This window comes from Phoxinus phoxinus (assembly GCF_949152265.1).
Source record: "Phoxinus phoxinus genome assembly, chromosome: 2".
Classification (NCBI taxonomy): Eukaryota; Metazoa; Chordata; class Actinopteri; order Cypriniformes; family Leuciscidae; genus Phoxinus; species Phoxinus phoxinus.
The window spans coordinates 11,341,316-11,364,993 of NC_136877.1; the positions used below are offsets into that span (position 1 = coordinate 11,341,316).

The following is a 23,678-nucleotide window of genomic DNA, read 5'->3' on the forward strand; positions in this document are numbered from 1 at the left end:
CTGTGGAAGGCGGAGGACCATAAAATGTTCGTTCAATCGTTGCGTTCGGTCCGAACGGTCCTATAGCATGTGTTCCCTGGTGTGTTTGCATAACACTGCGCAGGCTGTTCACACAGACATCTTACGTCATCAGTGTGTTCACGTACACTGTAAAGACAGAGCGAGAGCGGCTGGCAATCAGCAACTACCTAACTTTCCGTCTGAACTGACAAAAAGTGGCACGGGAAAAGGATCTACAATCTATATGTCTTCATCGGAGCCAAGCAGACTCTCATTGTGGAAACCCTGTCATGCAAGACATAATATTACACAATGACAAGTTTTGCTAGCTAAACAAAACCGAAAACTTGCTGCATCTAATTCTGTTTTTAATAATTTGTTTTCGTTTGGTATTGCCGTCAGTCCCTCAGCTCACCATCGGTGTCGCCAAACTGCTCCGTCTCCAAAACGTTCGTACGCATGGGTTTGCGTGCAGGTATGCAAATTTTCCAGTCAAGTTTGTTTTTATAAATCACAATTTATGCGTCGGAAGTGGCGTACACCTCTTTCAGGGCGTATTTTGTGCGTACGCAACGGTTATAAATGAGGCCCCCTGAACCGTGACATTCTGTTGATTTCCGGGTGAATTATGACTTGGACAGAATCTCAACTCGCCTATTTAATTCATACAGTATTGTACGTTTATTTTTAGCTCCTCTATATGTTTTAGGTTTCAGGGAGCATTTGGCTGGAGGCTGGTTTTATCGCTGCACACAGCTCCATTACTCACTGTTGAAAATCCCCTGGCTCACGGGCACACGTGTGTCGCACTCTATCACCCCCCTCCCCGCGTTCCCTCTCCAGCTTTAGTTCATCTATAGAGGCAGTCAAGAGAGAGATGAACACTGTGCTTACAACATCTATCCTCATGCCCTGCTCCTGTGGCCTTGTGTGTGTGTTTGTGTGTGTGTGCTCAATTCTGTCTCATATGTTTCTGTGTAATCTTAAAAAAATCAGTATAACGAGTGAGGTTGTACGAATTATCCAGTTAGCCACCTCGTACTCACTTCTACGAATTTGTACGAATTAGTCGTGAGATAGCGTTGGAATAAACAGTGGATTTCAAATTCAGCATCAATTAACAGATTCACCATGGAATCTCGAAGAATCAGCATCAGATAGAAGACTCCACATGAGCGCATCAAAATCTGCATCAGATAACATGAATATTATGAATATTCAAAATGAGCATCAGAAAGAATCACATTGAATTGCCCAAATTTAGCATGATACCATATAGTTAATTTGGAATCTGCAAAATCAGCATCAGATACCAAAGTAAGCACTGAGTCATGCTATCAGTGTCTAATTATGAAATCATTATCATCCAGAACTCGGCTTTAGAATGCAAAATCATTTGACAAAACTGACAAATGTCATTTGACACCTCAAATGACAAAACTGGAATATAATCTGGAATATAACACAGGGTCATGAAATTGGTGTTTAATCATGAAATCATCATCAGATCTGCATTTGGGATTCAGAATACAAAACTGAAGTATAGCCTGATCTTCAAAATTAGAACCAGAGAACAACATATTCAGATGAAAAAATCCAAAATAAGCACCACATTACAGAATCAGCATGATCTCAAATCAGCAGTAGATAACACAATTGACATCAAGAACCCCACGAGGTGCAGAACATTTTCTTTGGTCTTTATTTGTTCCAGATGACAGTTCCATACCAATGTGAACATGAAATGAAATTTCCCTCAAAATAACTGTTTATTTTTGTGGCACACTCTTTTTTACTAAAGCGAATTACGCTTTAGTTATTATGAAGTCTCGAAATAGTGAATGCCATTGAACATGACCTTGTTTTTCTTTGAAACCTGACATGTCTGAGGCGTCCCTCTTGAGCTGTTGTGATGGACGGTGCCGTGTGAGATACTGATCTCCCGTTTTGACCCGCTGTGTGGAAAAGCAGCTCTCTCTCCCTTATAGCTTTTGCATGCCCCATCTGATGATATTCAGACCATCTGAGGGAACGTCAAACGCAGTGATGTTTGGAGCTGGTACGGGACGCGCTATGGGAGCTGAAGTGTTGCCTAGCCTCACCGCAATGCTCCGCTCTGCAGGGCCCTTCAGGCAGACGGTAATTGACCTAATCTGGCCCATATGCAGAGTGGAATATGTTAAGCCGTGACCTCAGAGGAGCGCTGCATTGTGCCATGAATACTCGAGATCCTTTGACTCGAACCGGCATTCGGTATAATATAATACATTGTTCGATGCGGAGTCAAGACCTGCAGACTCCTGGGCAGATGGGTTGAACTGTAGCTCACTAACAAAGCAGGCCTCAGAAGGGGAAAAATAAAAGAATGAGGACTTTTTATTTAAAGGCCTGAAATCTTTTTTTTTTTTTTTTCAGTATGTTGTAGGCTTAAGGTTATGAATAACCTGGTGTGTTCCAACAATGGTGTTGAAACAAACAATGGCAACATTCACATTTAGGAGATATAAGCATTCAAAATACAGTCTCTCACTTCCGCTAAAATGGATCACAGATTTTTATGACGTCACTGCGCACTTCAGCTTCTCATCACATCTTCTGTCCAATCAAATGCTCTCTAGAATCTAAAGTGTTCTGACCCTATGCTATAAATACCACCTGGCCAAAGAGACTGTTGACATGTATCGGAGCAATATGGGTTGGAGATGCGTGTTCGGTTGTTCAAACGCTCAAGATTTATTCCGTTGGTTAAGGATGAAATGGCTAGAATTTATTCACACCCCTACTATTGAATCCTACGTATTATCAGCGCACCCATTCGCTTCCATTGTGCTGTCAAGTACGACTTGCAGTCTGAGAGGTAAACTAAACGCTATTGGCTATTTGAAAAGGAGGAGGAGCCATTCAATAAGTCCCGCCTTAGCTTCTGGTTTCAGGGGAAATGACGTCAACAACGCATCATACAAAGCTGCGCATTCCAATGAACTTCAGTGGGCCTTTAATCTGCTAAACATAATATGTGTTGACCAATCTCCTGTTCTGTTTAAAGTTGGCATGAAACAGAAGATCCAACTCTTTCTGGGAAGGTTGCTAGGGTGTTACTGGGTGGTTGCTATGTGGTTGCTAGGGTGTTATATGTGGTCGTGTGAGTGTGTTGCTAGGCATTTGTTCTGGGTGATTACTAGGATTTTGCTGATAGATAGACTGACAGAGAGAAAGACCGATAAAGAATAAAATAAATACATGCAAGGATGAATCTTTCACAATAAGACCAGTAACATGCATTAAGAAAATAAATATCATCAACTTTGATTTAATGTTGACTTCAATGAGAATTGCATTGAATGCAATAGCCTTTTTTTTTGTTCTGGCGTTGTTAGCTACTAATATGATCTACTTTAATTTTATGATCTAAAAATGAGGCAGATTATCTAAATATCCCAAACAAATGTCCTTGCACATGCTATCAGAGTTAGTTCTGTATTCAATAAATGCATTTTGATTGTTAAAGGGATAATTCAGCATTTAGCATTAAGCTTTGTATCAGTAGAAAACCTGTAGTATTTTCAAATTACCATGCTTCCCTCCCTCATGTCCCCCTGAGACGAGAGATTTATGTATTTTTTGTCTGGAAAAAATCCTCCGATGACGCAAAAATCGTCATTTTGCATCATCAGAGGATTTTTTGGCCAGAGGCTAAAAGCTACAGCCAGTAGAAGGAACTGTTCCGCATGTTTTCAACCCGCACATAGAGGGTGGGATCTCACTCACAGAATGTACAAATAGTGTCAGACATCTTTTTTTGGAAGCTAAGCTAACAGGCTCTTGTTCTGTGGAGAAAGCTGAGTAGTAGGGTTTACCATACATCCTTAATTCGTCCAAAATGTCCGGGATTCGGCTTTTGCTTTCTACAGTTGCCATTCATTGTTTACACGCACACCTTTTGTTTAAATCTAACTGAATTCATTCCGATTGGTGAATCTGAATAAAGTGTTTACATGAACGCTAAACAAGTGATCGGTTAATGTGCGTTTTAACATTGCTAAAAAAATTCCCGCTCCTCTGTGAGAGATACGAGACCGGTGCGTCTCACAAGTGCGGCTCATCAGTAATCACGCCACTGGCCTCGCGTCATTCTCCCCCGGCCCTCGGCCTTGTCCTGCTCGCCACAGTAAACAAAATGAATGGCGACTGTAGAGCGCAAAAGCCAAATCCCGGACATTTTGGGCGATCTCGAAATCCCGGGCAGACTTGTCACAGAGACTCACCATAAAACAGCGACTTTTACGTTTCGAATCAACTAGTAGCCTAGCCTAGTTTTTTAACTGCGCTCTTACCGGTAGGCGTGGCTTGGGAGTGGCCTCGTAGGGCAGCGAAGCAAGTGCATTCTGGGAGTTGTTGTCTTTCATCCACATGAGCCAAAAATAAATTGTCTGGCTTTTCTGAGTCTAGAAGGCTCCAAATTCAAAAATAATTTCACATTTCTACTACATAAATGACCCATTTTAAATACACATTCATCTTTCCAGAGGTGAAGTATCCCTTTAATGAAGTGTCTTCTTCAGAGTATGCTGAGGTTTTGACATTGTCTGGATGTTCTTCGAGCTATGATGTACTAGTAACAGTTTTAAGGTATCAGAGACATTTTCATTTAATATTAAATGTATTATTATTTTAATATCAAAGTGTAAATGTTGGAAACAGCAGTTAAAAGTGATCGTTTTTGTCCCATGTGTTGGGAGTATAAAAAACAAAGGAAAGCGTGTGTGTGTCTGCACCTTACCCTGCAATACCATAACCAGCCATGATGGGAACTATGAAAACGGTCCAAATGTTAATTAAAGAAATGGCTGTGACTGAGCAATGATAGAGATGCTTCATCTTTCTGCCAGACGTGAATGAGCCGAGCCAGTTCTCACTCGCACTGATAACACACCAGAATAGAGAGACAATTCAAAGTAATGAGCTATTTCTGACAGGGAGAGAAACTTCTCTTCATTTTCTTTGGTGCTGAGAAGAGGAACGAGAGATAATTATGACAAGAAGAGCACTTCAAATTAAGTGTAATAGCACGTCGGCTAAAACGCGAACCATTGCCGTGGAACGCGTTGCATCTGCCGTCAATCCTGATAATGGACCGAATGTTTTAAAAATGTTTCTTGCATGGATAGGAAATTACTGAGAGGCGGAACGAGACAGATTTACAGATTGACCATTTAATTGAGTTTCCTGTGAGATATAAAATGGTTCATTCTTGTCTAGTCCCGTGCTCACTGACCGTCTAAAGCATATTGCACACTCAGCTGAAAAAAAAAACTTGTGATCACAAATCACAAGCTCCGATTAGATTTCCTGATTAAGACGCAGTTTTGGGCAGTCAGGTGTTCATCCAAGTGGTGCTCACTGCGGAGTCAAATGACGTCCAGCTCCCCTTCTCTGGATGTAATGGGTGGAGTTATGTTTAGGAATAGAGGGTCTGCATTGACGTCACCTTTCCCGTCGGAAACACGGCTGAGTGGCAAAAGACCCTGCGGTGTGACTGGATTTAATGGGGAAACTGTGAAAACGCAAGTAAAACAAACAATTATCAGTTTAAACTAAAGGTTGGACTCAATATAGTGTTGCTTACAACTTACCAAATATCCAGTGATCCATGGATATTGATATGCAGCCAGGAATAATTTTTCCTGACATTTATATGTGCCTGATTTTGACGCCGGGCATAAAGCAATACATAAAGCAAATTTGCCTGTGAACGCTTTATATAAATACAATATAGATAGGTCTAAATCCGGGTGATCACTTAGGCTATATCAATGTCATATATATTCATATATCGCAAACTTGGAAAAAAATTCTGTCAGTGTTTATTTAAAAACATCCAATTATGCAAAATATACGATGGTAAATATTTAATTGATGAGTTGTCAATACAATATATAAAAATACAATATGTAGGGTATGATTTTACCCCTAAATGCAGTGTATTGACACAAAATGAGATCTGTAAATCCAAATCCAAAAGCTGTCTGGAGTCCAGTTGTTTCTATGAATTGCAGCGATACATTTGCTTCTCTGTTCTGTAGCTTTCGGCAGTCTGTGTAGCTTTCGGCAATCCAAACAAATTTTTACTTACTGTATAAGCATAATTTCACAATTTAAAAATCAAAATCTATAAATCTGCCCATAGCAGAGTGGACATTTATGGAAGCTTGTTTCTGCCACAGAATAAAACATTTGAAAAGTTGTATATTAATAATTCGCCTTTGGCTAAGCCACACCCTAGAATGTAGATTGACCAATCACAGCGCAGTCAAGAACGAGCTCCCACAGAGGTCCGACATTTTTTCACAGCGCTTCGTTGACTTTAACACAGGCGTCTCATATTTTTGGTCTCGGCAGGCTATTACCGTCGTAGTTTTATCAAAAATATGGTTAAACGTTGTGCCTGGGGCATTTGTAACACAGATACGCGTTTCCCAGAGAGGTTGGAGGGGGTGTCCGTTTTTTTTCCCTTCCCAAAACCGAAGTCAAACCTGACAAGTGTCGTCTTTGGATTAAACTGTGTGGACGTCATCCTCTCAGTCAGCGAAACCCCTCAAGGTTCAACAAGCTCACCTTTGTCTCTAAGATAAATTTAGCTTTTAACCTTACTGTGAAGTTATACTAGTTAGACAGGTTTATGCTGGTTAGGTTATGATTTCGGTTCTCTGCCCTAATTGTTGATACGCTAGCACACGCTGCTAATAAATACAACTTTATACTCGCGTAGTCCGTTTGCTTTGTAATAACGATTATAGAAGTGAATAGAGACCTAACGTTAACGTTACCCAGCTTTGCATGAACAGTGTTGCTCCTTGATATTGTTAGTCACAGCCTCCGTCTCGATTAGTAGGATATGCGGTGGTTCATTTTTTGACTGTGACCATTTTGCTTTTGCCTCTATTTGGATGCCTTGTTGTTGCTTGCGTTTCACCGGTATGTCTTGAATATAGCCGTCGAACGGATATTGCAGCCCCTTTTGCCTACTTTTATCGAACACTTTATTTGCAGCTTTATAAAAGTTTGATCAAATTTCAGCAGGAAGAGCTGTCACAGCATAAACCATGTTGATACCAAACCAGAGCCCAGATGAAGTTGACGGACGTAGCAACAGTAACTAAGGGGGGCGGGGCTTAGCCAAAGGTGTATTGCGACTTTTTATCTCACAATTGCGAGTTTATGTCTTGCAATTCTGACTTTATTGCATAAAGTCGCAATTGCGAGTTGTGAGATAAAAAGTATCAATTACATTTTTCATTCTGTGGCGGAAACAAGCTTCCATAGAAATGCTCTGCTTGACCGCATTTGACATCACAAAATAAAATAAAAGAAACATATAATACGGAGTTACACACTTCAAATACAAATTAGCCTATATAATAAAGTTGGCTGGAAAAAAAGCCTAGCCAGAGAGTTTGAAATAAAAAGATAAATTCAAAGTTTCAAGTTTTAAGTAGCCAGAGTGTTCTTGGCGGTTGCTATGATTTTGCAGATAGAAAAGATAGACAGACAGACAGATAGACAGACAGACAGACAGGCAGACTGACATTTAATTGTCTAGGGGAAAACATCTTTTTGTGAAAGACTTTTAATGAGTAGTGCTGGAGCCATGATGGAATGTCACTCCAGTGCTGTGCATTTGAAATGATTTAAATTAAAAGAAGACTTTTAGCCTGACAGCAGTTTGTACCATTATAAATACTCTTTATTCACTTTAAGCTGCTTGTTAAAATTATAATCAGTTGAAATGTGACAAATGAATATGATTGATATTGAACAAAAGCCATTAACTTGCAATGTATGTAATCATCTTTAGACATCCCAGATATCAGCAAATATCAAACGTGTTGATGTGCTGAAGTGTTTTGGAGGTTTTATGTAGTCATGGTCAGGCGGTTTTGGGAGGAATCGGGTGGCATCTAGTCTTTCTGTCATCCAGAGCTGCTGAGTGTGTGTGTGTGGAGGGAGAGTTTATGTTGAGATGCTGGAGTAAGCGTTTTCCTCCCACAGTGCCTGATGATGCGTCTCTATGCGTTCATGTTTAATGATGCAGAGATGCTGGAAGCTGCGCTCATGGCTGTCATTGATTCACAAGCTGCGGATGTTTATTATGGAGTCACAAGAGCAGTGTGTTTGCGTGTGTGGTTGTTGCCATATGGTAGGTTATAACAAAGGAATTTCATGTTTTTTATTATTATCATTTAGGGCTGTAAATGATTAATCGCGATTAATCGAATCCAAAATAAAAGTTTGTGTTTACATAATATATGTGTGTATTGTGTACTGTATAATTATTTTGTGTATATAAATACACACACATGCATGTATATATTTGAGAAATATTTGCATTTATATACGGCATATATATTTTGATATGATTTTTTTATATAAAAATAAACTATTTTATATATAAATAACAACTTTTTCTTAAATATATACATGCATGTGTGTGTATTTATATATACAAAATAATTATACACAATACAAACACATAAATTATGTAAACACAAACTTTTATTTTGGATTCGATTAATCGCGATTAATCGTTTACAGCCCTATTATCATTACTATTATTATGCAATATGCATTAATATATCCTTATTAATGAAATTATATACAGTATTTGTTGTATTAATAATTTTTTTGTTGTCGTCAAAAGGGTTCCTTCTACATACTCATGGCAATGCGGAAGTGTGTTAACTAACAGATTCTCCTCAGAAAATACAAATTGTCAGATAAAAACCGATATGAGATAACATGCATGATGTGTGTGGATTTAGTTTAAAACGAATCCGCGATGTGGGCTGGCGGACAGTGTGTGACGTTAGCTGATCCCATTAGCCTCTCTTCTCACTATCATCGCTATCCTTATCTTTAAACTAGCAAAGGCCAAAAATAGAAAGAAAAATTAATAATCAGGTTAATTTGCTCTTTTTGAAGTATAGCAGCCCTCTGGGCACGACTTATTAAAGTTTTAAAACAGAATTAACTCATGCAGCAGGTGATGCTGAACTTTTAATTGCTCATAACAGTGGGCAAGTGCAGGGTTTGTGAAATTAATGAACAATATTAGTTTCTGAAATAATTTATTGATATTAGAACAAGTTATAAAACTCTGGACTGATTTTTTTTTTTTACATCTGCTACCAGACACTCAAACAGTCATCAACATGAATGTAATGTATCATGGGTTGAGTTACTCAAAAGTAGGTATTAACTGCTGAAATATCAATCTGGATTCAGTCATATCTACTGAATAGAAAGTGATGGTCACTGCACACAAACTTGTGTGTCAAGCCCAGGCATATTTTTCAAACATGGTATAGTTTGCTCCGTTATTGTTGCATCATAAAAAACAATAAAATAAAAAAACAACTATTAAAAACCATGTACAGGAAAGCACTGTTTATGCGTTATTATATGTTTGAATATTATATATTTTATTGATTAATTGATCGATTCATTTATTCATTTATTTCAGAGTCTGGTTTGAGGCGCTTAGTATTATGTCTTCATGGGCCATGATTTGGTATTTCTTTAATTAATTAATTAATTAATTAAATTCATTCATTCATTCATGAGTTTTGTTTGAGGCACTTAGTAGCGAGTTAGGCTATATATTTATTTATTCATTCATTCGTTCATGAGTTTTGTTTGAGGCACTTAGAAGCGAGTTATGTCTTCATTCATTCATTCGTTCATGAGTTTGATGCACTTAGTAGTGAGTTATGTCTTCATTCATTCGTTCATGAGTTTGAGGCACTTAGTAGTGAGTTATGTCTTCATTCTTTCGTTCATGAGTTTGAGGCACTTAGTAGCGAATTCATTCATTCATGAGTTTTGTTTGAGGCACTTAGATGCGAGTTATATTTTCATTCATTCATTCGTTCATGAGTTTGATGCACTTAGTAGTGAGTTATGTCTTCATTCATTCATTCATGAGTTTGAGGCACTTAGTAGTGAGTTATGTCTTCATTCATTCGTTCATGAGTTTGAGGCACTTAGTAGTGAGTTATGTCTTCATTCTTTCGTTCATGAGTTTGAGGCACTTAGTAGTGAGTTATGTCTTCATTCATTCATGAGTTTTGTTTGAGGCTCTTAGTAGTGAGTTATGTCTTCATGTCACTTAGATGTCACTGACCCAAGAGGAAGCTTGTGTAGTCCCTATCACCTGTTTGTTGTAGTCCTTAAAAGCAATTTCTGTAAATTAAATATCTCCCTTTGCATTGAACTTTGAATGCTGTTTATTGTTTAAACAGCAACATTACACTCTTACTAAAGTTAGAAAAGTAAAATCATAATCAACCACCCCTTTAAATGCAATTAACAAATAATGTAATAGCATTAAATATTAAGTGTCAGTTTAATGTATGTGTTATTTTATTCAATTGTTGTTATTAAATTGTTCTTGTTTTTTTCATGGAGAGCTTTTATTTGTTAATCAGGCAAATAAGAGACTATTATCTACAATTCTTCCTTTTTCTCTTCAAATGTGTCAACAAAAAGGTCTACAATAAAAGGAATAAAATTGATCAGAGATCAGGTAAAAACCACTGGTTCATTTGGTTAATCGCCCCTAGCAGCAAACCGTTGACATTTCTAAACATTATGAAGTCACAAAGCTGATATCATGCTACATATCATGCTACATGTTCCGAATCACTGGTACGAAACAAAAGATTCACAAAGATTCACAAAAGCCTCATCTGTATACTGTAGACATGCTCATCAGGAGCAGTTTTTTTACGGGTTTACGGCATCAAATTGGGATCAGTTTGTTTTTCCATGTCTATTAATGAGGGATCATTGATGTCAGGTTTGTGTGCCTCTATTAATGCTGCATTAAACCGATACCACGCTGTGGTTTTACATGTAGGACAGGCAGTGTCTTCCTAAATGTGCAGTTCTCTGCCATAATTGTCAATTGCCAATAGTCAAAAGTCTGACTGCAGGAGACTATATTACCAGTAACGTTCACTCTAGTGCTGGTGGCTTTACGCGGTCAGTTCTTAAAAACGGCAGGAAATGTAATTATCTGTAATGTAAACAATTATAGATCGTTGTAGATGTTCTGCCCACACAAACACAGAGCCATTAGGATCACATCACCCTGCAGAACAAGAGCGTGCACGTGCGTGTGTGTGTGTTATTTCCTGGGTCGTGGGCCTTTCCCATAATTTCTCCAGTGTCTCTTCTGTTTGCTTATTGCTTTGTCCCCCTCCCTCTCTCTCGTTTCTGTGTTTATTAGCACATTATCACCCTTGGAGGCTCTGTGTACCACAGACTCCCACAGCCCAGTCAGATCATTTTAGCCCTTTATTTGGGTTTGGAGGACTGACAGCAGTTGCATTGGCAGATCATTCTGTCATTACTGACTTCCTGTTGAAATGCATGTTGAAATATACAGATATATTGAGTATGCATGCACTTTGGAGCCTGTCATGCGTGCAGATGGTATACATACTGTATGTATGTCATTTAATTGCAACTTTTTGCAGTTGAATACAGAATCTGATTTTATTGATTGTGCGGCAGCTCTACTTCGTAAAATCAAAATGTATTCATTTATTTGCTTGCTTTCATCTTTGATAATTGCACTATGCAAACCAATTCTGTTTCTGGATTTATGGATGAGCAATAACTGGAAAAAAAATAGTTTGGTGTAGTGATGTTTCTTGTTCTCCTCGGGATGGTGTGGATCTGTACTTTACTTTAAAGAGGATCTATTATGCTGTTTTTTTTTTTTTTTTTTTTTTTTTTTTTACATGCTTAACTTTCTTTAGTGTGTAATGTTGCTGTATGATGATGAAAAAGTTCTGCTAACACAACACACTTATCCGTCGGCCGATCAGAGCAAGGGCTTCATAGACTAAATGGATATGTTTTTTTATTGTTTTACGAAATTTAAATGAATCTTACAATGTATTCACATTTTTAATATGCATGTTTGTCAGATGTTTCTATTTTTCATGGTAAACTGGTAAACTAATATAAAAACACCATAAAAAACACTTCCGTTACTAAAAAAAAAAACATCAACTGAAAGAAAAAAAGGGGGGAAATTATTTAGTAACTAAAACAACAAACTAAAATTTAAATAAAAATAAATTTACATATTTTAAAGCACACAACAAAATATTATAAATATTTATATAATTCATATAACTAATATTAATAATATATTTTCACCAGTTTAAGATCTCTCTTCTTAATTATTTGCATACAAGCAGCAACTGTTTTCCTCATGCTTGATGTATTTATTATTTTTCTATATAGAAATATATATATATGTATATAAATGATGACCTTCTGTTTATTGTTTAATATCTAATGGTTGGATTGGGGAAGATACGGGTGGTTTTGGTTTGATGGAGAGCTTTTGTCTTTGTTCTGTTAGTATGTATGTATGTATGTACTGTATGCATGCATGTATGTGAAGTATGTTTTTCCTGAGGTCCCCTCGAAAACGAGATGTCACATCTCAAGGGGTTTCCTCTTAACAATACATTTAGCAAATTAATACAAAATGTAATAGTGTCTCAGACAGTGATTCTAAAACAACTCTAGTGTGGATGTTTCTGCATATTGTATAGAAGTAAAGTGTAGGTTGTTGTTACTATAGACATTTGTGGTTGTTTATTTCTTTCACAGATGTATTGGAAGGTGTGGTTACCATAGCAACATGTCTGGTATAATAGCAGTACGCAGTGAGATCATATTTTTTTGCGCTTGAACCTCTAATAAAAATTGTCACAACCGGTAGCAATCTAGGTGAAAAAAAGTATCTATTTGCAGCCGTTTAAGGGTTTGTTTAGAAAGAACTAGAAACAAAACACTCTTCACTATCAAACAAGAACAAAACAACCGGGTACAACACAATGAGAACTGATTATGAACTGAATAATACACTGAGATTAAAGGAATAGTTCACCCAAAAATGAAATTATCCCATAATTATCACACTCAAGCCATCCTAAGTGTATATGACTTTCTTCTTTCAGCTGAACACAATCAGAGTTATATTGAATAATAATCTGGCTCTTCCCATCTTTGTAATGATATTGAATAGTGCCTGAGTTTTTGAAGCTCCGAAAAGCTCCGATGATCCATTCATCATAAAAGTAATCCTTACGACTCCATACAATTGGGTTAAGACAAATTAGAAGTTTAAAACGAGACATTTTCAAGAAAATTGTGGAGGATTTCGATATAAGAGAATAGGAGCAATGACATTCGTCGGGTCAGAGGTCACCGTTCCACCGCTCGACTTTCTCTTGAACGCGCATACAGCCGATGCTTGAAGCCAGTGATTATAGTTTGTAAAGTTTTAAATATGGATATTTTCTTACAAAGTCATCGCTTTTCTTCAGAAGGCATTTATTAACCCACTTGAGTCGTTTGATTACTTTTAGGATGGATGGATGAATGAATGAATGAATGAATGAATGAATGAATGAATGAATGAATGAATTGAACGAACGAACGAACGGACGGACGGACGGACGGACGGACGGACAAACAAATTGATGGATGGATGGATGGATGGATGCACTTCTTGGAGCTTCAAAAACTTGGGCACTATTCAATGTCATTACAAAGCTGGGAAGAACCAGGATATCATATAATATGACTCAGATTGTGTTAGGCTAAAAGAAGAAAGTCATTTTCATTTTTGGGTGAACTATACCTTTAAATAGACAAACCAAACCAGTCAACGAAATGAAAAACAGGTGTGCAAATGAATCAATGAATAACCAAGATAACTAAGGGGGTGTTTACACGGTCTCCGTATAAACAACAAAAACGTGACTCTCTGAAGACGATGATCTCATGCACATGCGTATTTCGTGTTCAGTCTATAGTGTTTCATCACCATGTAATGGCCTGGCAGCACAATACAGGGTTTTTAGTGGTTTTCGTGGATCCGTGTGAATGGCGAATTGTTTTGACAATGGTGTCGTCTGTATGCGGAAAACTGAGAGGGAAAAAATTCTCAGTGTAAAGCATATCGTTTTCGTGTAAACGTGCCCTCAGTGAAAACACAGGAAACTGAACTAAACTAGTGCAAACCCAGCCAACCATACAAAGAACATAGATATAAACCTTGACAATAATAATAATAACTCTGACAAAACAATAGGGTTTCTTGCACTTCTTAAACTGCTAATAATAAGAATAACAAAAATATGAATTGAACCCCTAATAATACTGACAAAAAAAGTAAGGCTTCATGTTTGAATTTCTAATAATGCTTCTAGAGAAGGTTTCTGGTTATACTAAAACGTGTGTGTCACCATCTGGTACAAACAAATGTCTGTAGCAGAATATAACTGATTTTGTATCTGTGAGACACTGCTTGCTTTTTTTTTTTTCATTTAAACAGTTTGTTGCTAGATGCTAAATGTTACTATTTTTACTGATTTAAATATATCTGATCATACAGAAAAAGTGTGATTTAAATCTCATTTGTTGTGTACTCACTCAAATATTTCCTGATTCCAGAATCTTCCTCCTCGGGAAACGTCTTAATGGACACAACAACAACACACACCACAACTCGCCCTGTTACCGTCACTATGATGACCACTTCCACCTCCACCACCACCACAACCACCACCACAACCAAATCACCCGGCACGACGCCGCCGGTCACACGGAGCACAACGACAGACCGCCAGCCTCTTCCCGAGGCCTCCATGCGCTCCGTCCCTTCCTCTGTCCTGCCCAATATCGCTGTGGAGTTCTGCAGCCCCATCACCGACTCCACCCTCACCTGGCCCAAAACACGACAGGGTCAGGTCGCCAAGCAGCCGTGCCCGCCTGGAACCATCGGTAAGTTGCTTTTCAAGGAATCACCTAGCAACAATCCTGTTTCTGCACATCATTTTAAATGTTCACCCCCCCCAGAAGTCAATCATTTTATCCCTTAAAACTCATCTTTGAAGAAAATATTTTTTTCTCGACTTAAAATAGCTTGAATGTAACTCTACAGCCTTGCTTCATTCAGTATCATTAATGAATATGCAAATTAGGCTAGTCCAAATCCAATTCTTTGTGTATCCAATTTTGGTTTGATCTTAAATTTAGTTATAATATTATACTGCTCTGATCTGTTTACTTTTTGCAATGGTTGCTGTTTTCTACATTATATATAGTGTTATTTCTGGTGAATTGCATTAAAAACTGTTAGGGGGTGTTTGACCTGCAAACATCATCATGATTATTATTGATAATTATAGTGCAAGTGTAATAATTAATGATAATTGTTGTTATTATTATTTCACAAAAACACTCTATATTGTCCCCTGTTTTTTTAATTCATAGATATGCATTTACATTTAATCATTTAGCAGATGCTTTTATCCAAAGTGAATTACTAATGATGAGAACAACAGAAGCAATGAAACCAACAGTAGCACAGTACATATAGCAAGGTTTTTATTTATGTATGTTTTTTATTCTAAACCCTTATGTTGTGTTCAGGTCATTTTGACCCGGAGAGGAAATTCCTTTTGTTAGTTAATATTATTGCAATGGACTAAAACGTACTGACTTCGCTCACGTGGTATAACTACTTTCCTAAAATGGTGGGGGGTAATTTTTGTACATTTTGGGGATTTTTTTTTTTTTTGTTGCACTTGTTGTGTTCCTGATCACAATCCAATCTACAAAATAACAGCTATAAATCTCTCGCCACGCCATCACCAATTATTAGACTCAATCCCCCCGCCAACTCGTCCTCCCTCAACAAGGACCGCCCCTGAACCATCATAGATAATAACACGTGATGTTTCAATAATATTTTGACGTCTGAACTAGGTTTCAATTTCAGAAATCTGGTCACCTTAACCAAGAACATGCTATTAATCATATAGTGACTCCTTGACCTGTTTTTACAAAGCAAATAAACCCGCGTTACTACATGTTTTACACCTTGTTTTGGTAACCCGGGTGTGTTGTTGGATTGTTTTTTTCTCTCAGTGGTTATTAGTCAATCTCTGGGTGTGCAGCAGACACACAGCGTGAGCACAAATAACACAAACGCAGCACATGCATCAAACACGCCACAGCTCGCCGAGAAACATCCTCCCTTCACTCTCTCTCGTTCTCTTGCTTTTTGTCATCTTCTTTCACCTCTGTCTGTCACTCTGTTTCCTCTGGTTTTCTTTCCCTAAATTATATTTCCCCTCATTTCTCTTGCTGCATTCTGCTCACATCAAAACATTTCCAGTCCTCCCGACTGCAGACTGGCTGGTTTCCATGGTTTCGGGTGATTGGCAGTTTCTTCATGATTAGTTGTTTGTTCTTGAAGTTTTCAAAGCGCCAGACTGGAGCTGCAGTTGGAGGATTTGTCCTCTGGACATTTCTCAGAGTAACACATCTTCCTAAACTCATTAATCAAAACAACAACAAAAATACTAGCATTTTATTGATCTTTAAAAAATAAATGATATATATATACTACCATTCAAAAGTTTGTGAAAATATTACTTTTATTTAGCAAGGATGATTTAAATTGATCAAAAGTAAAAACTTTTATATTAAACATTTAATTTGCCTTTGTTCCTCTCTTGTAAGTCTCTTTGGATACAAACTATTACTAAATTATTATAAATGTAAAAGCAAATCCATAAATGTAAATGTGAAAAATGTAACACAATTTGCATAAATTGCTATATACTGTATATTGCATAAATCTAAAAGTATATGCATAAATGTAAATAAATAAATGAATACATTCATATATTGTAATACAATTAAAAGCAAAAAAGGTATGTAAAAAATCAGTAAATGTAAAAACATTCTAAAATAAATAAATAAATAAAAATAATATAAAAGCAAAAAAGTAATGTAAAACAATTAGCATAAATTGCTGAATATTGCATAAATCTTAAAGTAAATGCATAAATGTAAAGTTATTCATTAATAGATTATAATAAAATTAAAAGCTAAAAAGTTATGTAAACTAATTTGCTATTTTTTACAAGGATTAATACATTAATGAAATGTTACTTGTATTATAAACATTCTATATAGTAATGTATATAGGCCTAGTCATATGCAGACTAATGGGCTTTATGATTTGGCAGAGCTATTTTATTTTATTGTTGTCATATTAATAATGCTTGTATTTCTTTATTGAACGTTGGTGTCTTTAATCAAATTTCTGTTGTCAGTGTTTTTGTTGGGTCTGGCAGCAGCAGGACATCTGGAGTGTGTGAATGTGTGTGTCTGTGAGTGATCGCACCTGAGTGCTGATAGAGTCACCCGAGTGGAAGAATATGACATTTTTCCCCCCGTTCTGTCCTTCTAATTAGAGCTGAGAATGAGATGTCTCCCTCCACGAGCATTAATTGACCTTTACCACTGCACTCTAGGGAACACACACACACACACACACACGCGCGCGCTGCAGTGATTTTATCTCCATCAGAGGAAGTAATTACACATTCTTTTATGATCACAGACGTTTGATCACAGTGTTTCTTGTCATCTCTGGATGAAGCAGTGAAGGACGGGACTCTTTTAATGTTAATAGGCATGTGTTTACGTTCCTATAACAAAGCGTGATATGAACACACAACAGTGATAGGCAGAAATGGCTCATTTCTCTGTGCAGGGACGACCATGTTTGCCTGCCAGGGGCCCGAGGGACTGTGGGACCAGCAGGGGCCCGACCTCAGCAACTGCACCTCCACATGGGTCAACATCATCAACCAAAAGGTTTAAGAAACACACACACACACACATACACACACACGCACGCACACAATATAATAATAAAAATGATTAGTAATATTATAATTTATTACTAAATAGTTTTTATCTTAGTGATTTTGTATCCCTAAAACTGTGTCCCAATATCCTTATTGTTAAATTGACTGTAAATTCACTTGTTAAGCTTATAGTCTTGATGTTTACATCCCTGAGAAACTTTTATCTAAAATTTCATGGTATACTGTATATAGTATCGCTCATGGATTTACTGGGAATCAAGTGACCCATGACCTTGGTGTTGTTTATCGTCACGCTCTACTGTTTGAGCTACAGGAACACTAACACCTATTCTAACACCTTCAGATTTGCTGACTGTCAGAAAGCTACATTTTCATGCAGCATAATCATTTTGCTAGATCAGTTCATTCAGATGATTCATGTAAATGAACCAGTTAAAAAAACAAACATTCAAAATATAATTTTTTTAAGTGAAATGTTTTGTTAAAGGTGATGTGTGCAATTTGTCCTATGTGAAACGCGTTCTCTTATGCCATCTTAATACGCAAAGACAGCGATGACTAAGCAAATTGTAGGTTGAACCCCCTCTCTCTCACACACACACACACACACACACACACACACACACACACACACACACACACACACACACACACACACACACACACACACACACACAGAGACACACACACACACACACACACACACACACACACACACACACACTTTGTTTTGCTATACTTGTGAGGACATTCCATAGGCGTAATGGTTTTTATACTGTACAAACTGTATTTTCTATCCCCTTACACTGTCCCTATCCCTAAACCTACCCATCACAGGAAACATTCGGCATTTTTACATTTTTAATAAAACATTGATATGTTTTTTGTTTTTTAAGCTAAAATGAAATGTCCTCATAAACCACATTTAAGTTGTAATACCAGTGTGATACACATGTTATTATACAAATTTGTGTCCTCATAAATCACATAAACAAGAGCACACACACACTTACGAACACGCATTCACTCCAGTTTGTGTGATGAGTTTTGACTCAGTGTTCTCTGTGTGTGTGTGTGTGTGTTGTAGATCAGAGCTGGTGAACCTGCTGCCATAATCTCCCGGGAGCTTTCCGAACAGACCAAGGGCCACATGCACGCGGGGGACATCACCTACACCGTACGGGCCATGGGTCACCTCATCGACCTGCTGGACATCCAGCTCCGGAATCTCACCCCTGGGGGAAAAGACAGCGCCGCCCGGAGCCTCAACAAGGTACTGTGTGTATCATACAACAATAAAACATCAAACAAATTCAGCATTTATCAGTCAAATGTCAAGTCAAGTCAAATTTATTTATATTATGTTTGTCACAATTGTTCCAAAGCAGCTTTACCGAAAATCTTGGTGGTGTTGATGTAAGGGATAATGTACATCCTGTTGTTTTCTCAGAATAAACCCCCGAAACGTTTTATATATAACAAATATAAACTTTGTTATAATGAGAGGATTTGCTAGAGTGCAGAATCCCCTCAAAAACGTTTAAATTTGTTTAGCCAATGAGATATTATTACGTAGAAAACCCATCCTATACCAGCAGCTTTTAGGCACCTCTAAAAGCAATCAGAAGCAGCAACAAACCGTGGTTTGAGTGAGAAAATTCCACGCTAGTCTCAAGTCCGTGCAGTGGAAGGCTAAACAGTGGTGATAGTTTTACATTTTGTGACAAAATAAAAAAAAATCAAGCAGTTTTGCTGTATAGTACTATATATATCTTGAGTATACTACTGTATATGTATGTGGATAAAGTTAGATATAATAAACAACTTTATATACATAGCTGTGTGATAATACAGTTTGCATTTTTTGCAATGATTAGTAATTTATAAATAGAAATTTTAAATTTGGATTCAACATGAACACAAGTCTTTCTGGTCCAGATTATTGATATAGGCATAGCATATTACATTTAACATATAGAAAGAGAAAGCCTGGTCAACAATTAAACATAGTTTATTTTGTTTTTATGTGGCATATAGTAAATGATGATAACACAACAATACACTGCTTTTCTACTGTACTGTACTGCCGTACAATGGTTGTGCAAAAAAGAGTGTAAAATGTGTGTAGTCTTTGAGGTCCGAACATCTGTCTATTCCGGACTGATTATTTCACGGGCAAACAAAGCAGAATAGTACTGGATGTACAGTTAGCCGGTCATTATCACAAAAATAAACCCTGACTGGGTGATCGAGACCCTGGTGCAAAGCTCATTACACAGCTACTTACCAGATAAATAAATAAAGAGACATGAAATATTGATCTGAGTTGAAATTATTCTGTTATGTGAGAAGAAAGAGAGCAAAGAGTGTGCAGTAGCAATGAATACAATCATTCTGATCAATCTGTCAGTATTTATCTTGTGATAATGACCTAGCATTATCCTGCTTATTACACGGCTACTTAAAGGTGCACTCAGACATTTTTTTCTCATTAGTGAAGGAAGCAACTTTGGTTCTCTTATTTGTAAAACAGTGAAAACATTCAAAACTCTAAGGCTGCATTTACACTGCAGATGCCCAATTCCGATTTGTTGTCTATATCCGATTTGTTTGAAGACCAGCTTACCTCTTCTTTTCAAAGTGATCCATATCCGATATCTGCATTTACACTATACACTTGGCGAAACAACCCATAGTAGTCGTCTGACCTGGATAAGCTTAGGGCGAAAAGGAAGCAAAACGGCTTGATCTACAATGGACACAGATTAAATGATAATACAAGCTTTTTCCTTTCCACGCCATCTTTAAAGGTCACTGTCTCTTCGCCCCAAAGGCTCAAAAGATAAAACTTCAGCATAAATCCACTGGGTTGAGCCTTCGATCTTCATTGCGCCATTGAAAAGAGTCATGTGATGGCTGTCGGTGTCCACCTGAGTCGACGTCATTCGCCAATGTTGCTTTTTCAATGACGTATAAACTCGCATTGACAGGGGAATCCTATTTCCTATTACACCGATTTTCCTGCTTACACGTTTGTGGGTCATATCCGATCTGTATGTGACGTATATGACGAATACAATCGGAGATATATATATATATATATAAAAAAATGTCTTGGCTTTTCCAAGCTTTATAATGGCAGTGAATGGAGAATGAGATTTTGAAGCCCAAAAAAGCATATCCATCCATCATAATAGTACTCCACACGACTCCAAAGGGTTAATAAAGGCCTTCTGAATCGAAGCAATGCGTTTGTATAAGGAAAATATCCATATTTAGAACTTTATAAGCTAAAATAACTAGCTTTTGAATCTCATAAGCCTTGTGGAAGACGCCCTTTGAAGCTAAACACAGATGTGTATCGTTGCAAGCCACAGCATGATGGAATTAGTATTAAAGTATTAATTTGATGTAAACAATAGGTCTACAAAATATGAATTAGGGACATACACATAATGTAGTATTACTAACATTTAATAACATTTTCATATCACAGTTCTGACTTGGACTTTATAACTTGCAATTGCGAGTTTATACAACTGCTACTATAGTGGCTACTATAGACTGCTACTGCAGAACGATCATCTTCTGCCACCAGGTAGGCTCCGCCCACAAAACGCCATCACAACATCTAAATGGTGGTCATTGTAAACTTTCAAAGTTGAAAAAAAGAAGAAGAAAAAAACACCTAAATGGTGATGTTAGCATGTTTCTAAGCTAATAACACAATGCACTGAGCAAATATTGCGTAACATTTTCCCTTTTAATCAATAGTTTAAAGAATTAAATGAAAATCCAGGTGTCCTTTAGCATATCCAGCCAAAGTGCTGCTAATTTAGCAGAATATCCTTGAAACCTTGCCAATAAGTGCATTTGAATGTCTCAAAGACACAATGCCAAGCGTCTCTCAAGCATTGTCAAACACAGTACATTTCTATTCCTCAGAAATGTACATTGAATTCAACATGACAACTTATATTGATCTAGTGTGACGTGTGACGACAAACAACACACAGGTCTGGAGAAAGTAACGTCAAAGCGAACCTCTTTATAATATATATATATATATATATATATACATAAATATTTATATACATAAATATTTATATACATAAAAAACTTTACCTTGAATAAAATGTGTAAAATCCAGCCAATCAGATTAGAGCTGGTGGAGTTTGTGAATTCTACAAGCAAAATGTTCTTAGACGTGCCGCCTGAGGCTGAAAATCAAACTAGTTTGATGTATCCGGACTCCATTGGACGTCATGACGCATAGTCTAGACCCGTTTAGACGTGATCCTAAGTCAGTGTCTGACAATTGTTTGGAAAAGCTAATCATAACTTATTGTTATTATTTTTAACTTTACCAGAAGACAAAGAAAAAAGAGAAATTGACAGAAAGAGTGAGCGAGATAAAGCGTGAATGAGAAACTTCCTCTTTGATGCAGTCAGTATGGAGAGCAGGAGGAGGAGAGCAGTGGGTGTTTTTTTTAATGATGTCCGTGTTTGTCAGGATGAATGATCCCCTGTGTTTCTCCTCGCAGTCAGCCGTCCGTTTAAAAATAGGTTTTACTCGGGCGAAGAAAAACTCTCACCGTCCTGAGCCTCCTATCGCCCTGAGGACATTATGCGGCATGAATAATCACCGCCGTTATTAAAGTTTCTGTGGAGTTAAAGAGGTTCGCTTTGACGTTATTTCCTCCAGACCTGCGTGTTGTTTGTCGTCACACGCTGACGTCTAGATCAGACACTCAGTGAACAAAGACGGTTTATTTAGACATTGTGTGCGAGTGTATGTGTGTGCTAATATTACACAGTCCGAAATGAACAATCCCAGGAACCAAGTGCCAATACAATTTGGCTTCAGTGAGAAAATAAAATAGGTAAGGCTTTAGGAATGGCAACATTTAAGATTAATTTGGTGTTTTTAATATTATTTATATACTGTAATACCTTTTATGTTTATATTTTCAGTTAAGTATAAGTGATTGTATTATGTGCTTCTGTTTTTGTTTAATTTATTTTGGACCCTGAATGTTATTAATGTACTTAATCCGCAATCTATACAATTAATTACAATTTTACAACCCTAAACATATTGTATTAGGCAAAACTTTAAAGACCCTTTATGCAAGCAAAGTGCTCAAGATACAAAAGACCAACTCAAACTGAAAAAACCCCCACCTCAAATGAAATACCAAAATATATTTAAAAATCTAAAAATATACAGTACTGTGCTAAAATCTTAGGCACGTTAGTATAAAAAAAATAAATAAAATGGTTTTAAGACATTTATATATTTTGCTGTAGTGTGTCAGTAGGAAATATTAGTTTATATGTCCACACATTCATTTGAATATTAATTGAATAATCCAATGAGATTTTCATATAAACAAGGTGTCTGACATCAGCCGGTGTGCTCCACACAGAGATCTGATCTCACCATCATTGAGTCCATCTGGGATTACATGAAGAAACAGAAAAAAACGAATACAGACTAAATCCAGAAGAACTACGGCATTCGCACCTGGTCTTAAAACACATGCGTTTTCTGTAGAATAACATAATTATAATTCAATTATATGCGTTTTGCAGACACTTCCAAAGTGACTACAATGCACTCAATGCATTGATCAGTTGATTCATTTCCTGGGAATCAAACCCAAGGCTCTGCTGTCTGCGCTACAGGGACGCTCAAAATTAATTAACTTGGCTTTTAAGACTGTAATTTTCAGATTGGGAAGCCCAACCGTGGAACACAAACACCTGTTTTAACGCATCTTCTGCGAAATTCACACTTTCTTTCCACCCACATTTCTGCAAACTTCACTTTCCACAGCAGCAGTGATCAGTGAGCGTCACACTCACACCTTTTGACGGAGGCCGTCACACTCCCCTCGC

General features: G+C 37.2%; 1 protein-coding gene across 3 annotated transcripts in view; it reads left to right on the plus strand.

The window, feature by feature from the left end:
• LOC307011911 (adhesion G protein-coupled receptor L3) overlaps positions 1-23,678 on the plus strand; it is a 305,103-nt gene that overhangs the window by 198,539 nt on the left and 82,886 nt on the right. For all 3 annotated transcript variants that reach the window (XM_079638009.1, XM_079638010.1, XM_079638008.1), the window contains 3 exons: positions 14,542-14,871; positions 17,660-17,763; positions 18,865-19,050. In XM_079638009.1, the coding sequence (XP_079494135.1) occupies positions 14,542-14,871; positions 17,660-17,763; positions 18,865-19,050 (620 nt within the window). The remainder of the gene's footprint in view (positions 1-14,541; positions 14,872-17,659; positions 17,764-18,864; positions 19,051-23,678) is intronic.